The sequence below is a fragment of the Lepidochelys kempii genome, chromosome 6 (genome assembly GCF_965140265.1).
Source record: "Lepidochelys kempii isolate rLepKem1 chromosome 6, rLepKem1.hap2, whole genome shotgun sequence".
NCBI lineage: Eukaryota > Metazoa > Chordata > Testudines > Cheloniidae > Lepidochelys > Lepidochelys kempii.
This window is the reverse complement of record NC_133261.1, coordinates 53,310,481-53,326,338: the sequence shown is the minus strand read 5'-3', so window position 1 is coordinate 53,326,338 and position 15,858 is coordinate 53,310,481. Positions and strand designations below refer to the sequence as shown.

General features: G+C 43.8%; 1 protein-coding gene across 8 annotated transcripts in view; it reads right to left on the bottom strand.

Annotated features, from left to right (window-relative positions):
• LDLRAD3 (low density lipoprotein receptor class A domain containing 3) overlaps positions 1-4,298 on the bottom strand; it is a 181,922-nt gene extending 177,624 nt beyond the window's left edge. For 6 of the 8 annotated variants that reach the window (XM_073347988.1, XM_073347985.1, XM_073347986.1 and 3 more), the window contains exon 1: positions 4,148-4,298. Coding sequence is in view for 5 of the 8 variants with exons in the window: in XM_073347985.1 (XP_073204086.1) it covers positions 4,148-4,181 (34 nt within the window). In the remaining 3 variants the exon portion in view is untranslated. Of the gene's footprint in view, positions 1-2,360; positions 2,467-4,147 lie in introns of all 8 variants that reach the window. The other 2 variants (XM_073347987.1, XM_073347991.1) reach the window with 1 other exon arrangement.
• Between the last annotated feature and the right edge of the window lie 11,560 nt (positions 4,299-15,858).

Genomic DNA, 15,858 nt, shown 5'->3' with positions numbered 1-15,858 from the left:
AGAAACACAAAGAAAATGAGACTGATACCAATATGTTAGAACGAAACAGGCCCTTATTCTGCAGCACAGACCTTCCATGGCCTCACACATGTTGACACATTGGCTATATGAGTAATATGACTGCTTTTAGTACATGAAGATATGCATATTACTTGGAGTAATTAAATTAAACAAATTTTGGCAACACTACCAGAGTATAATGGCGCATAACAACTAGATGAAGCCAAAGTAATTTAAATGCACACACCCAAGCGTTGTCTGAAAGTTTCTAAAAGATCAACTGTTGGAGCAATAATAATAATTAAGAAAAGGTAAGTCTGTGCAAAAACTACTCATGAGCCACAAAGTATTACAAGTCTCAGAAGTTCAAACAGCACAAAGCTTTATTGTTCCTTTCCTCACTTTTAAGGCTTCATCTTAAAGGGGAAAGAGTCCTTTACACGGGCAAGCATTAGCTGCAGGGTAGGTAGTGGTAGCTGCCCATTTACTTTAAGTACAAACCACATCAATCCATTTTATCAAGGAAGTTATGAAATTTAATAAACAGTTTCACTCTGACGACAGATGCTCTGAGAGAAATTAAGTATGATCATCTGGATTTCACCCATTATGTGTCATCACTTTAGATGCCCATCACCAAGAAGCAATTCAGTAACAGACATGGCAACATGAAGCCAGGCCACTTACACTTCTACCAAAATACTCTGGAAAAATGCCTGCTAAGATTACGTTGCAGAAATAATTTACACCTGCAGCAGAGCTGCAAAAAGCATAATCAGGATAGAGACCTTGACAGACATATGCCCACCATGTGAAAAGCATTTCTATATGTATGAATTCAGCAGCTACAGAGCCATCTTTTATTTTTAATTCAATATCAAGTCATTCAGATACAGTCAGACACCTGACCCATCCTCTGTGCATGATTCACCTATTTCCCTAGCACAGCATTCTGAGCTACCCCTCAATAAGGTTTGCTGTTGGAACCTGTGATCTTCTAGTAAACATTAATCCAATACTTTAACCAATAACAAGCATGCTGAGTTATTACACTTTTCACTGAGCAGGTGAATTCCTACTCAAGTTTTTTGGAAGATGGAACCATGACATGCCAAGTCAAAATGCACCCTTCTTGCATTTGTCAAGTCATTTGCCTTACCACGAGGGGCAGTGTAGCTCAGGAGATCCAAGTTCAATGCCCTGCTGCGTCACAGGACTTCCTATGTGACCTCAAGCAACTTGTTTAGGGGGAGATATTTAAAAGAACCTAAGAATTTAGACACAAGTCAACAGAAAGTTGACCCACTGACTTGTGTGTCTAAATCTCTGACGCTTTTGAATGTCTCCTCGTAAATCTGTCTCAGATCCCTATCTGTAAAATGGAAACAATACAATCGCACCTAGAAGGATATTGTGAGGATAAATATACTAAAAGTCTGTGACTCACTCCGATACTTTAATGGTTGCTACCACATGAGTAAGACACACGCCTCCACCAGGTACTACCTTCAGTGCTTAATTTGTAGTGAAAGAGGTGCCATAGCTCAAGCAATTTTTTTTACATTCAATAACTGACGCAGCAAGCCCAGAGGTGCCGGGGCTATGAACTGCCAAGCCAAGAGGTGCCAAGGCTCAGCCCTGACAAGCCCTGGCACAAATTAAGCACCGACTACCTTCTATCTTGATGATGTTATAGCTCAAGTACAGCCAATACTTCCAAACGTGGAAAAACAGTAACACCCTAGGAAATAGCTTCAGTATCATATTATAATCAGCAATACATGCACTGAACCCACTTCCTTTTCAGCAGGTCCATCTTGCTTGGTCTCATCATTTTGTAAAACGTATCATGTGCAGGGAGGATTTTTTTTTAAATCAAATTGATTTAAATCATGATTTAAATCACGAGTCAGGAAGACTTGATTTAATCATGGTTTTCTACACAGAAGTGCATTCTTGTTGGCTGTTATAAACCTTAATACATATTCTTGACAACTCAGAGACAGATGTAGGTTTCATTTTTAGAAGGTACACACTATACATTTTTAAACAGTGATTTATTTAGAAAACTTTTCAGATTAGTTTTATAGCTATATCTGATTGGTTGGTTATTTCATTTACCAAAGGTAACTGAAGCAGATATTTATGAAGTCATTGGGAGGTGAATTATCTCCAATTCAGAAGGTTAATCATTAATATTTGGAGGATTTTCTTGCCACGCTGTATTAGGAGAACGTTACCAGACAGACATTTAAATTGTTTTAACCAAAAAACAACATTATTAAGTATTCTGGATTTTTTTCTTCAACAGCAAACATATAATATTTTAACAAAACAAGCATATGTCCCTCACGTCTCACATTTATCTCCAGACTTCTTCTCCTTGTCCAGATCTATTCCGCCCCAACAATCTTCTATTCATTGAACTTTCTGAAATTTTGCACATTTAGAGAGAAGGGATTGACCCTGTGTACACAAATTTGCAGAGGAACAATAGAGTTGAGGTCTGTTATTTCTGATCTCTATACATTATTTATTTATTTAAAAACAGTTTTGCTGTTAACAAGAATGTTATCTCTGGAGACACAAATTCACAGTTTGAGAACTGAAAAATTAAGCATCTCTGATGGTATCTTCTAGACCAGGAGTGGCCAACCGAGCCTGAGAAGGAGCCAGAATTTACCAGTGTACATTGCCAAAGAGCCACAGTAATACATCAGCAGCCCACTCCCAGTGCCTCCCACCAATCAAAGGCCCCCCGCACCTCCCGTTTTGTGGCATGGGGTGGGGGGGGAGAGCAAGGGCATAGCATCCCCAGACGAGGGGGTAGGAAGAGGTGGAACAGGGGCAGAGCCAGGGGTTGAGCAGTGAGCGCCCCCCGGCACATTGGAAAGTTGACGCCTGCAGCTCCAGCCCTGGAGTCTGTGCCTATACAAGGAGACACATCTTAACTTCTGAAGAGCCACATGTGTTCTAGACTGAGCACTTAGTCCCATTGGGTAGACAGAAAGATTAACCTAAATAATCAGTACAGAAGCCCCTGAAACCCCATAAGATTGGGTTCCTAATCCATGAACTATTGGAACTCTTTCTTAAAACTTACAAAACTTTTCTTAAACATTACATGAATATATTGTCTCACACTATAAAAATTAGAATGTATAATCCCTATTCCATGATGAGATAGTTTTAATTTAGATGCATTATAGCTCAAAGATATCTTTAGATAGGTTTTTTCCTCAAAAAGCACTTTATCAAAAACATCCAATTTAAATACAAAAAATCCAACTTATTGATTTTTATCCACCCTGATTATGTGTTTGCCAGCCATACCATACACCTTTCGGCTTTCAGACAGTAAGCTCTGTGGGACAGGGCCTTCAGTTGGGACTGCAAGGTACAGCACATAGTCATGGCCCTCTATACATGTGCACATGCTGATTGGTATCTTGTTGCATGAGACCATGGCCCAGGCTGCTCTGCAATAATGCCCCACTAACAACATGCCACATGGACACAGGAACAGCTTTATTCCTGCATCCAAGGGCCAAACTCTCAGAAGCAGAAGACAAATTCCTGATCCCTCTCCTCCCCTCCCCTCCTTGCTCTCAACCCAAGGACTAGAGCTGCAGCCACAAGTGACAGCTCGGAGAGAGCACGCCAGGGCAGCACAGGGGCCAAAGTAGCTCAGCCACCGACCCCAACGCCTCAGGGGCAGAAACAACCTAGCCCGCTGGCTCCATGCATTCAGAAGTGAGGAGAAAGTCCTAGCTAAGGGGGTGGTCCAATGCTCACAGAGCAGCCTGCAACACACCGCTCATGGGAGGAAACCCCCTGTCCATTGTGTACATACACCTTCCTCTCCTCTTGCTGGACCACACAGGGCGCAGCAGAGAGGAGAAGGCACTGCGAACAACAGCCCTGCACCCCTGCCCCAGCCTGGTGCATGGGGGCAGCTTCCACTGCACCTCCCCAGCCTGGTGCATGGGGGGGGGGGGGCAGCTTCCACTGCACCTCCCCCTCCCCAGCCTAGTGCACACGGGGAGGGGGCGGTACCCACGGCCCCCTCCCCCAAGAGCCCGGTCCGCCCCTCCCTCGCGAGCCCGGGGAAGGAGCCGCCGCTGCCGCCCCGCTCGCCCTCACTTACCCGCCGAGCCCAGCAGCAGCCACAGCAGCCACATGGCCCCGCGCCGGCCGCTCCGCAAACTTTCCTTGTCGCCTGCTCCGTGCGCGAGCGAGTCTCCGCCCGAACCCGGCCCAGGCGCTGCGGGCCCGGGAGGGGAAGCGGAGGGCGGGGCCGGGGGAGGGGCCCTCCGCGCAGCCACGGAGCGCGGCAGCCCCGGCCGAGACCCTGGCTGCAGGCCCGCCCACCCGGCTCCTGGGCCCGGTGCCCCCCTCTCCCTGCTGCCACACCTGGGGCGGAGATTCCCGCCCAGGCATGCACTGGGCTGGGGAGCAGGGGGTGTTGTTCTTCCGGCCACACAGTGAGGGGGGTTAGCCTTGCACCCCGTTTCCTAGCCCGGTGCATGCGTGGGGAGTTACCGGTGACCCCTGCTCCCCAGCGTGGGGCACACATGAGGGGGTCATTACACCCTCTCCTCCCCTGTCTGCTGCACGCCCTGGCAGAGAGAGGTACCAGTGCATCTTCTCCCTGCCACAGGGACCAGGGAGCTGCCATTGCAACTCCTGTCTTCCTGGATTATTCAGAGCCCAGGGCCTAAAGTCTGCTGCAGTTTCCACGGTAAACATCTGATGAAGTGAGCTGTAGCTCACGAAAGCTCATGCTCAAATAAATTGGTTAGTCTCTAAGGTGCCACAAGTACTCCTTTTCTTTTTGCGAATACAGACTAACACGGCTGTTCCTCTGAAACCATCAAGGAACTGTTACCCAGTTCTTTTCCTGTCACCCACCAAACCCACTGTCTCCGTGACCAGACATTACAGCGATGGGCATTACAGAAATGCATGTAATAATAGCAGCTGCAGACATAAAACCATAGCAAGCAACTCTACTGCTGTACAAAGTGCTCATTCTAAGCATGGGGTTCCTAGTTGCACTTACATTGTATTCACACACTTCCCCTATATCACACATGCACGTACAGAAGATCCCACGCAAACAATATGTGACCACCCATGTTCATACTCAAAGGGAAAAGTGGCTTCTACACAATTACAAGCTGAGCTGAAATGATGGTAATAGTGTGTGTATGGTGCCAGTGATTTCGGGTGTTGTGTGTAAATCCCCAGCTCCTAGAAACATTTTTGAGCTTGGGGTTGACAATCCTGATTCTTCCAGTAACACATTGTAGTAATATCTAGGCATTGATAGTAATTAAGATCTCATTAACTTATTTTGGGCCAGATCCTATTGCCCAAGGAACAGCTGGAATGGATGCATGGCAAGAGGCAGTGAGTCCACACCCCTTGTGCATCTGGTAGCACACTGTATGAGGGGGTCCTTGTACTGCAGCCTGGAAAGGGGGTCAGAACTAAAGGCAAATAGAGCATGAACGTTGGGACACTTTCTCCTTTCCACAGTTAGTTAAGGCACTGAACTGGCTGTCAGCTCCCAAGAACTTTCCTCTGGGCTAAGCCAGCCCTTCCTTTGCCTTGCAGGTTAATAGTAGCTGTACCCTAAACCCTTTTGAAGTGTTCCCCTATAGTGTCCAGCCCCTTCTCCACTTAACACTCACAGTAATACCAGGTCTGCTGTACCCAAGGGAACCAGCCTGTATGATTCAACGCAGGATCCTCTCCCAGTATTATACCACAGCACTGACATATATTCATAGTGAAAACAACAATAAGTTTATCATCAAAGATTCTAGAGACAGTGAGTAAGAATAATGGAAACAAAAGGGTTACATATAAAACAGAATTATAACATGGTATCTAGAGACTAACTTTAACTTAACAGGCTAACCTCCAAGATACAGAAGTTTGTCTCACCCCAAATGTCCTTTGCAGTGTTTCAACCAGGACAGGTTGAAATCTTGTTTTCATGAATGTAAACGCACTGCCGGATTATTTTCTCCGTGCAGGATAAAGGGATGTCTTCCTTGCCTTCTCCTTATATCCCCAAATGTTCATTGTCTGAACCCAGAGTCAGGATGACCCCCTGTGGCTTATTCTCTGGTGTGCTGCCTTCCTGTTAAATTCACATCCCCCCTCCCTTGACTTCGTATGTAAATAGGTTACCATTGTGTGGGCTTACAATGCTAGTGAATAAACATCTTTTGTCTGACAGAAAACCTGTTTGTAAACTGTGCCTTGATATAGACTTTAGAACATATTTTCAGTATACATACATATCTCCTTATTTATTATCTGTGCATACATTTCACAACAATATTATTGACCAGTGTGACCCTGGCTTTCTTATATGACTTCACGCAACATGCTTTGGTGAACCAGAATGTACTTACCAGGATCAGGATATTCTTGTAACCTCCTTGCCAGTTGGCATTGGAGTGTTCCTGGGTCAAACTAACTTCTCAAAGAGCCTTTCCTCTCCACCTGTCTTCCTGGCATCACTGGAAAATAACTCATTTTATCATTATAACCAAACAAAGCAAGTCTGTGGCACTTACAGTCCTTGTGAAGTACAGTCAGGGTCACCTAACCCCAGCTTTCGGAATCTATAGTGCCTTTCCATAATATAGTTATAGTTGCAATTTAAGGGCCCAATCCTGATCCTATTGAAATCCTTTGCTTCAATGGGAGCATGAGCAGGCCTATTTTCGGAAAGTAGACTGTCACTCTGGAACAAGTAGGGATTAAAAGACCAGCAATAGTTCGCAACACCATTTTGATCTCTTTTGCTTCCTTGGGAAAACTGTTGCTTTTATTCATTAAGAAAATTGATACCTTTCAGGTCAGAAAGTATTCCTGCATGTGTAGGAGGTAGGTGAATAAATTTGCATGTGTATTATAAACTTTAACTTTCCAAAAAGCTCACAGGGTACATTTAATAGTTGCAGAGAATGCTGAGTGCAGAAGTTCTTCTGGCTAAGTCGTCAGTATACAAGAGCTGAAAACTACCAAATTATTTCTAAAATTGTCTTCCAGTAATAAGCACAAAAATACTGCTCAGTACAGGCTGAGTTCTTGTCATTCTTGCTTAATAGAGTCAGACTGGCTTGTGTGCCAGAGATTTATTGATGAGGATTTCACATTATTTGCAAAGATTACTGTATTTTGTTGTTTAAAATAAGAGTTCTATTTTAGTATCTAATCTTTCACATTTGTTACCTCTTGAATGCAGCTTTAACCCTTAATAGGAAATTCCCAAGGGGATGTTAACTTGACAACAAGTTAATTCCCACAGTTGATGACTGTTTCTCTGTGCCAGAGATGAGGAGGGGTTTCCACCACTGGGAGATGTGGCTGAGTCAATGCTGCAGGAAGTGCAAGTTCTGTCCATCTGCCAGATCACTCCTATGCCACAATGTACATGCCCCTGCCCTGTGCTCCCCATGGAGAGACCATTTTTCACCCTTCTGCTGGCTCCAAACAACTCTCCCAGGTCAGAAAGAGAAAGTAACAGTGTATATCAGCTGCTCGGGCCAGAGATGGGGAAGAACAAGCATGAAAGCCAGAGAAGTTTAATGCAGGGATATGGGGCCAGCAGTACAGTGAGGTGGGCAGGAGCCTCTTTCAGCATTTACCAAGAAGAAGGGTTTCCATGATCATTGGAGAGAGTGTGCTGGGAGCAGGAGAAAAGGAGGCAAGAGAGGTTCTAGGGCTGTGAATGAGTTTCTTTCTCTTCAACGCTTCAGTACAGTGCTCCTGTTCCTGCTCCTAATTAACTCAAGGGCAAAACTCCCATTGGCTTCTATAGGAGCAAAACCAAGTCCGATACAGCTAGAGTGGACTTCCAGTGATGTAGGAATCAACACATTTTCTAGAGGTTCTTCCCCCACCCCTCAATTTATAAGCTGCAATCTATTCTGAGCCCTCTTAACATGGTACGAACTGCTTACAAATCATGGAAAATGAGTGGTGTCTTCTGGTTAAGACACGGGGCTGGTACTCAGTTCATGAAATCTGCGTTCAGTGTTCAACTCTGCCACAGACTTCCTGTCTGACCAGTTTCCTGATGAAACTGGTAGATACAATATCCTTGTGAGGTAGGGGAGTGGTGTTAAGGATAAGCCCGTAAATACTTCAGGGTGCTCAGTACCTACATGGATCCTCAACGTACAGTAGCAGCACCGGGTATCAGGAATAGGGGAACATAGTCAAAAATATAGTAAGGAACTATATACAGTATAAAGAACAGGAGTACTTGTGGCACCTTAGAGACTAATAAATTTATTTGAGCATAAGCTTTTGTGAGCTACAGCTCACTTCATCGATGAGCTGTAGCTCACGAAAGCTTATGCTCAAATAAATTTTGTTAGTCTCTAAGGTGCCACAAGTACTCTTGTTCTTTTTGCGGATACAGACTAACACGGCTGCTACTCTGAAACCCATGTACAGAATAAATATAGATCCATATTCTCCTCTCAGTTTCACAGGTGCTGCTCCTATTGTCTTCACTGGCAATTACACTCATATAACAGAGCAGATTGGCCTATATTCTCAACTTTAGTAAACAAATTGGCTGGATGTATATGAGAAAGTTACATACACAGGTATTATAACTTTGTGCAATTTTAGTCAAGAGCTATAGAGAGAAATTTTCACAGAGTCAGGTGGGAAGGGAAAGCACATTGAGGTATGTATCAATGCTAATGGCCATAGTTTCTAATGTTCCCCTTAGTATCCTAAACAGATACGTGTGGTTTTTCCTGAGGGATTTTCCCAAGTGCAGCTTCTGTGTCTGCCTGCAATGAAGTCATCATAATCCCCTAGTTCTAAACATCCCAGTGTGTGGACGTAAAATATCATTTAATACTATTAAATGGGATTAAGTGATGATGGTGTCTGTGTGGCTCAGTTTGCAGCACTTTTGCCTCTGAAAGGTTATGAGTTCACATCCCATACCAGGGCTAGGCTTCGTACGCAGTACTAAAAGGGGATGGTGTACCATGAGAGATTAATCCAAGGCTCCTTCTGCCTTTTCAAGTGGCTATCTTCATGGAAGTTAAAAAACTCATAATGGCATTTTTCAGGATAAATCAGGTATCTTTTTCCATAATCCCCTCTCTAATAAAATAGAATATATTTCCTAAGGCTGTGTACATAGTTAGAGCAGGGTATTGGGTGTTAGGATTTCTGGGTTCTATGTCAAGTGCTGCCACTGACTTTCTGTACAGCCGTGGGCCAGTCACTTAGTCTCTGTGCACCATCTGTAAAATGGGGTTAATAATACCTACCTCCCAGGGGTATTTTGAGGCTTAATTCTCTAATGTTTGTAAAGTCCTTTGAGATCCCCAGATGAAAGGTACCACATAAGTGAAAGTTATTGTTGTTAGCTTCCACATTTTCCTGCAAAATTATATTAAACCCTTCAGGACACTTTGAATTTGAAAAGGCACTAATCTGTTACTCTAAGCATAAAGGGTTTGGTCTTGAAAGGTGCCAGATGCCCTCACCTGCCAATGGCAATGCTGTAGATCTTCATTAATGCTTCACTAAGGACTACTCACATAGCATGTTCTTCTTCAAGAGAACTTGAAATCTATGGGTGTTGAGGGCACTCAACACTTGGGAAGATCAAGTCCCAAACATGGTATAGATAGCCTGTTTCTAAGCAGACTTTGCATGACTTATTTAGTTTAATTCATCATAATCCAGAAGTTTAGACTGGTTTGATATGCAGGAGGAAGACAAAAAATCTACTAATGTCTCCAAATACAATCTAAACCTTTTGGCATCACTTGGGAGGCAGTATCCTGGGAAAAAATAATAATTCTGGTCATTTATATGAGCTCAGGCATCAGGCCTGCTGGCAGGATTGATGGAAATGAAAATTCAGGGTTATATTAATTAAGGACAAAAACTTGTAATAATATATTGCAGCGTTTTATAAATGACTGTCTGCCACTTAGGCAAGTCAGCAAGTTTGGCATTGTGCTTAGCAACAGCTTTGTGATACATTCAAAATAATAATAATCTTGTTTTTAATATATCATAGCAAAATGATAAATGTAGGTCCCAAAAACATCTATAAAATCATCTTCATCATTAGCATTTATCAAGTTAAACATGCACATTAGCATATTGGCATGTATCCATCTGTCCATTAGAATTCCTCATCATTATGGCTGTCTAAAGTTTTGATCTTAGTAGTTCTACAGCAAGCTAGAAGCTCTTTCAACTACTCCAACTTTATTAAGCTTAGAAAGCAGAGTCAAATCTTCCCATCCACATTCCCACATGATGGTTGATCAAATGGACACTTTGGCATGTAAGCATTTATAGGCCACCAATCCTGCGCTATCTTTATATGGATTTAAGTGAAAGCACTGAACAGCTTTCAGGTAAGAACAAATACAATGGAAACCTTCTCAAAATACACTACAAGTTTCAAGGAGAGAGTCCCTTAAATGCCAGAGATTCCAAAACCCACAGGAACTGGGGTCACCTAAACAAAGTGATGTCTTTCATTATGCTATAGATGTAGCCAGACTTGGTCTCAGGCCTCTATCCAGTGGATATAACCTTCTACCTAGATCTCCTTGTTTTTAGCTTCCAGGAGTCTGTCCCTCAGATAGTTACGCTGTGTACTTGATGAATGCAAGCAATTAATATTATGAATAGTATCTGGAGATACTCCTTCTTTGTGTGCAAAAGTGCCCATCGGAGCATCCAGATGTAGAACTGAGACATGCCATTAAGGACCCAACTTTCAAAAACTGGGATCCTACTCTAGGTATAACTAAGCTAGTCATGTTAAAACCTCCTCCTCTTCTGCCAGACTTTGGGGTCAATATTTTAGAAACTGCACAGGAACTTTTGCTCTTTTGTTCAGAAATAACCAGCTAGAATCTCAGTATGTTCTAGTGCTGTGTACAGGGCAGGCCCTTTCCTTCTAATTCTGTTCCTCACAGAGCAGCTGTCTGCAAGTGGCCCCCTGCTGCATAGCTCTCATTCAATATGAAATATAGTTTTACTGGAAGTTAGTGCTTGTGACTCAGAAATTAGAGATGGAAAAGACCTGTTAGGTCAATTTGTCCCTCCCCCCACCGACAATGCAGGATTGTCCCCTAAAGCACAGTAAATCACCAGGTGCTTTGTCTACTTCACTTTTAATGACTCAAGCAAGGGAGCTTCCCCCTTTCCCTTGAGAGACTATTCCACACTCTAGTAGAGCTCCCTGTCAGGAATCTGATCCTGATGTTCAGCCTCCATTTCCCTTTTCCTGTTTGTATTCCTTCCCTGCTAGTTAGAACAACCTCCCTGATATGCCTCTCTGTCTTTGGCATGTTAGTGCATCTTGCCCTGCAAAGGGGAGGGGACAATGAGCCGTCCCTCTCCCCTCCTTGTGCCTTGCAATCTCAGCCATGCCAACCCCCCACAATGCAGCAGATCCAGGCCTGTGCAGGGAAGCCAATTCTCCACTGTTAACAGGCATAGCAGCGACCCCCCAGTTTAGGGCTCCCCCAGCACCGCTGGAGGCATGGCAATTGCCTCCAGTACAATGCCACCAGGAGCAGATGCTGATACATAGACCAACAATGGGGGAAATGTCTTAAACCATCAGTCTTGCCCTCAGCATGTGCACCCCTCACATATTAATAGGTAAATATAATAACTGAGTTATTCATAGTCTGCCCATATTAAACACATAGGGCCCAGTTCAGAGCTTCACCTGTCAGTAGCTTTAGCCTAGGAGGAAGGGCAAAGACACCTTTACCTTTTCCCCCTTTACCTAGAACTATATTAACTTACAGCAGTTTCCAACAGCCTTCTATTAGCCAGCCTGCTGGCCCAGAATAGCTGGAGTGCCGAGTGCTCCATCCATCTCCAATACAGACTCCCCCCCGCTCCCAACATGCCCCCCACTGGACGTGTGCCAGCCCTACACCTCCCAGGGAACGCCCATCAGCATCCTGTGCTAGGGGAATTCCAGCTTCAGGGTTTTAGCTGCTTTTGCTGTAAATTAGCCAGAACACAACCCGGAATCAGAGCTATAGGGCCAGATTCTCATCTCAGTCCCTCCAGTATAAACCCACCCTGAAGTCAATGGAGCTCTCCAGAGTGACAGGGACTGCAATGGCAGACACAATTGCAGGATTAGGGCCTGCCCTTATTATTTAAACTTTGCAATTTTATATTTTTTTAAATGGATATTTAGACTAGCCTGTCCCATATATTTGTCCTTTGTTTTAAATCTTATTTATTTTTTTAATACAATCCTTGCCTTTTGCTTGGAAAAAATATTTATCCTAAGTTTTTTCTCTGTTTAGCTCGTTTTCTTTTTTAAGTTTTATTATAACAATCCTTCAGGCAGTTTCCCCAGTTCCCTCATTTCCCCCTTTCCATCACTGGTACTGCCTGCCCAAATGCCCTTTCCACCCCAGGCATTCCCTACAAAGGACAGCTGGGGACATCAGCTGAAAACACAACTTTACTGCCACAAACAGTCCCATTGACTTCAAAATGAGTACTCATGGTAGCAAAGCTAGGCATATGTGCACCTGAAGGATCAGGACCCTAGATTGCTCACCAGGAGGAGGGGCGCCTGTCCCATGTGGTCAGTGTAGGGGGAAGCATTAGGGCTCTGCTCCCCCATAATTATTCTCTGGGGGAATATATGAAAGAGATGGTGGCTAAAATTTTCTAGCTCTTTGGTTTTATATTTGTATAGTCCTCCCCTGAGTCAAGCTTTTTACACTGACCTTCTGAGTCTTTTTATTTTCTGGAGGGACTAGTCAGAAAACAGCACTGGAGTGTTTTACTTTATTCCAAAAGTGTCTCTAGTTCTTTTGATGTGAATTAAATTAATTATCTAACGCTACCAACATGTCAATATTTACTGCTAATTATTCCAGAATACTCATAATAGACAACTTGAAGACATGCAAGTTGATTATGTCATCTGCAATTCCTGAGCTCACCACCTAGACAATTACCATATCAATAATTCTCATTAGCATAATGGGCAGTGTGTAAAGTACACAGGCTGTTCCCAGAATCCAAAGTATAATGAAGACAAGTGATCAGAGAGGATCATTTCACAGAACAGTGGATAATCAATAAATGAATGACCAGATCAATAGATTACCTCCAAGTGTCCATTAGCAGAGGTTTTGACAAATAAATTACACAAGGCAAATCAATGTCTGGATAGTGAAATAAACAGTGGAATTCAGAAGCAGATAACATAAGGTTGCTTGTTACACACTCATATATAGGAGTTAAATCCTCAGCTTGTGTAAAATGCTGCAGCTCCATGGAGCTACAGCAATTTAGGCCAGTTCAGGATCTGGCCCATAAGGATTTTATACTGTAGTCTCATTGCAAGTCTCTGTTTTAACACTTCTAAAATTAGTGCACTCTCCCTTAGCACCAGGTCATGAGAAATACATAATGAAAGCCTCTCTCTCTCTGTGTGGGACTATACATATTTATATGTAGGATGAACCGTGTTGAAACACTCAGTGCAGGGGTGGCGAACCTGTGACTCCAGAACCACATGCGACTCTTCAGAAGTTAATATGCGGCTCCTTGTATAGGCACCGACTCCGGGACTGGAGCTACAGGTGCCAACTTTCCAATGTGCCGGAGGATGCTCACGGCTCCACCCCTGGCTCTGCCACAGGCCCTACCCCTAGTCCTCCGTTTCTCACGCCCTCCCGTGAGCCTGCTATGCCCTCGCTCCTTCCCCTCCCCTCCCCAGCCTCCTGCACGCCAGGAAACAGCTGATCGGGAGGTGCGGGGAGGGAGGGGGAAGTGCTGATTGGCAGGGCTGCCGGTGGGCAGGAGGCATTGGGAGCAGCGGGGGGAAGTTGATGGGGAGGCTGCTGACGTATTACTGTGGCTCTTTGGCAATGTACACTGGTAAATTCTGGCTCCTTCTCAGGCTCAAGTTGGCCACCCCTGACTCAGTGCTATACCACACTGATGATGTTAGAGGAAGGATGGTAGAGATGTAACATGAGATAGAAAAACAGTTCACATTGAATACAACATTGGGGGAAATAGATTATCAAGGAACATTCATTGAAAAAAAAAAAAACCCTCAGAATCTTCTAAAGCTGATTCAGACAGAGTTTCCTGATGCTCAGCCTCTGCATTAATTCTATTGGGATCTTTGGGATTCTTAATCAGGCAAACCTCACACTGACTTCAGTGAGGGCTTTGCCTGAGTAAAGACTTCAGGATCTGACCTCTGGTGAAGAAATGATCATATCGTAATTCCAAACCCTCCTGAAATGCTGGGAAGGAGGATGCTTGAGGACCCCATATGGACAGCTATGATCCCCATTGCAATAACAATTGCCCTTTTAAAAAAGAATAAAGTTGATAATTTCTTCTTTTGTAACCCTAACAAATTGAGGGTCTGATTATCTTGGTTGTTGAGTGTACAATATTACATTTTTAACAAGTCAATCAGGGATCTAGGATTTTGACCAGGACATTGCATTTATATAACACCTTTCATCCAGACGGTACCCAAAATGTTTCATTTTACCTCACTAGTATCTCAATCAGGGCTCAGTCCTGCTAGGTGCTGAGAACTCTGGCCCTGATCTACTGAAGCACCTGGTTAATTTAAAGCATGTACTGTACCTAGTTCTACTGAAGTCTGTGGGACTACTTGTGTTCAAAGTAAGGCATATGCTTAATCACTTTACTGGATCAGTGCCAGAGCTCTCAGCGCCTTGCACAATTGAATCCTAACTGACTATGTGTGTACAAATCTATATTCAGATCCCTTTGCTTGCCTCTGAAGCGCATCCAGTTCTTTGGGTGAAATACAGCAACATAAAATGGGAGTTTAGGACAGCAAAGACGAATCAATGCTACTGAAAGTGCAGGAGGATTAAGATAAACAGAAAACAATTATCAACGCTAGAATGTGGCCAGGACTCCCCACTCTTGCAAAGAATGCCAAGGACTATTCAATGACCACAAATAGTAAGGACCACAGTCTTACATCTTATCTGGGACTGCGGTGGGGCGGGGAATAAAACTCTATATCCAGCAGCATAGTGACACAGCTAGTGCAGTGGGGTGAATAATGATTTACTGGAAAGTGCACTTCTTACTGAATCACCAGCAACACTTCTTGCAAACATTAGCTTTCCATAGAGGCCGCCCATCTAAGCAGCAAGCTGGCCAGACTATGTTTAGCCTACAAGATCCCAGCATAAGCTTGTAAGATTCTAGGCCAAATATACTGGGCTAATTTCACCCATAGTGTAGCCCCCATCACAGACAGTGGAGTTACACCAGGGATGAATTGGACCCATTAGGCTAGTCATTGGTAGAGATTACATGCACAGTGCATAGAATGGATTAAGGGGATATTTTAAAAATCCCTTTTAAAGCCACTGTCTTTTGTTTTGGGTGAGTAAAGTGTTTAGGAGGAAAAAAAGAAATATTACCAAGACAGGGGGATATTTTTACATGAGGAACAACAGCATTTTCAACTATGTTTGATTATGACCCTGATCCATTGCAAGAACCAACTGAAATCTTTCCCCCATCTATGGGGTGACATAACTGGGAAATCCAGCGCCAGCTTGGACTGCACACGGGAAGTGTCAGTGACACTGTCTTTCAGGTCTGGACCATCGTACCACTGACAGGCAGGATCCAATATCAGGTTAATGATGTGACTGATGCTCAGCCAGTAGGAAATGCTTATGTCCTAAACTAGATTACTGATGCACTGTCACTGCAGTCTCTCTCTCTCCCCCACTCCCCCGCCTTCATCCTTCCGGACAACATACAAGAGAG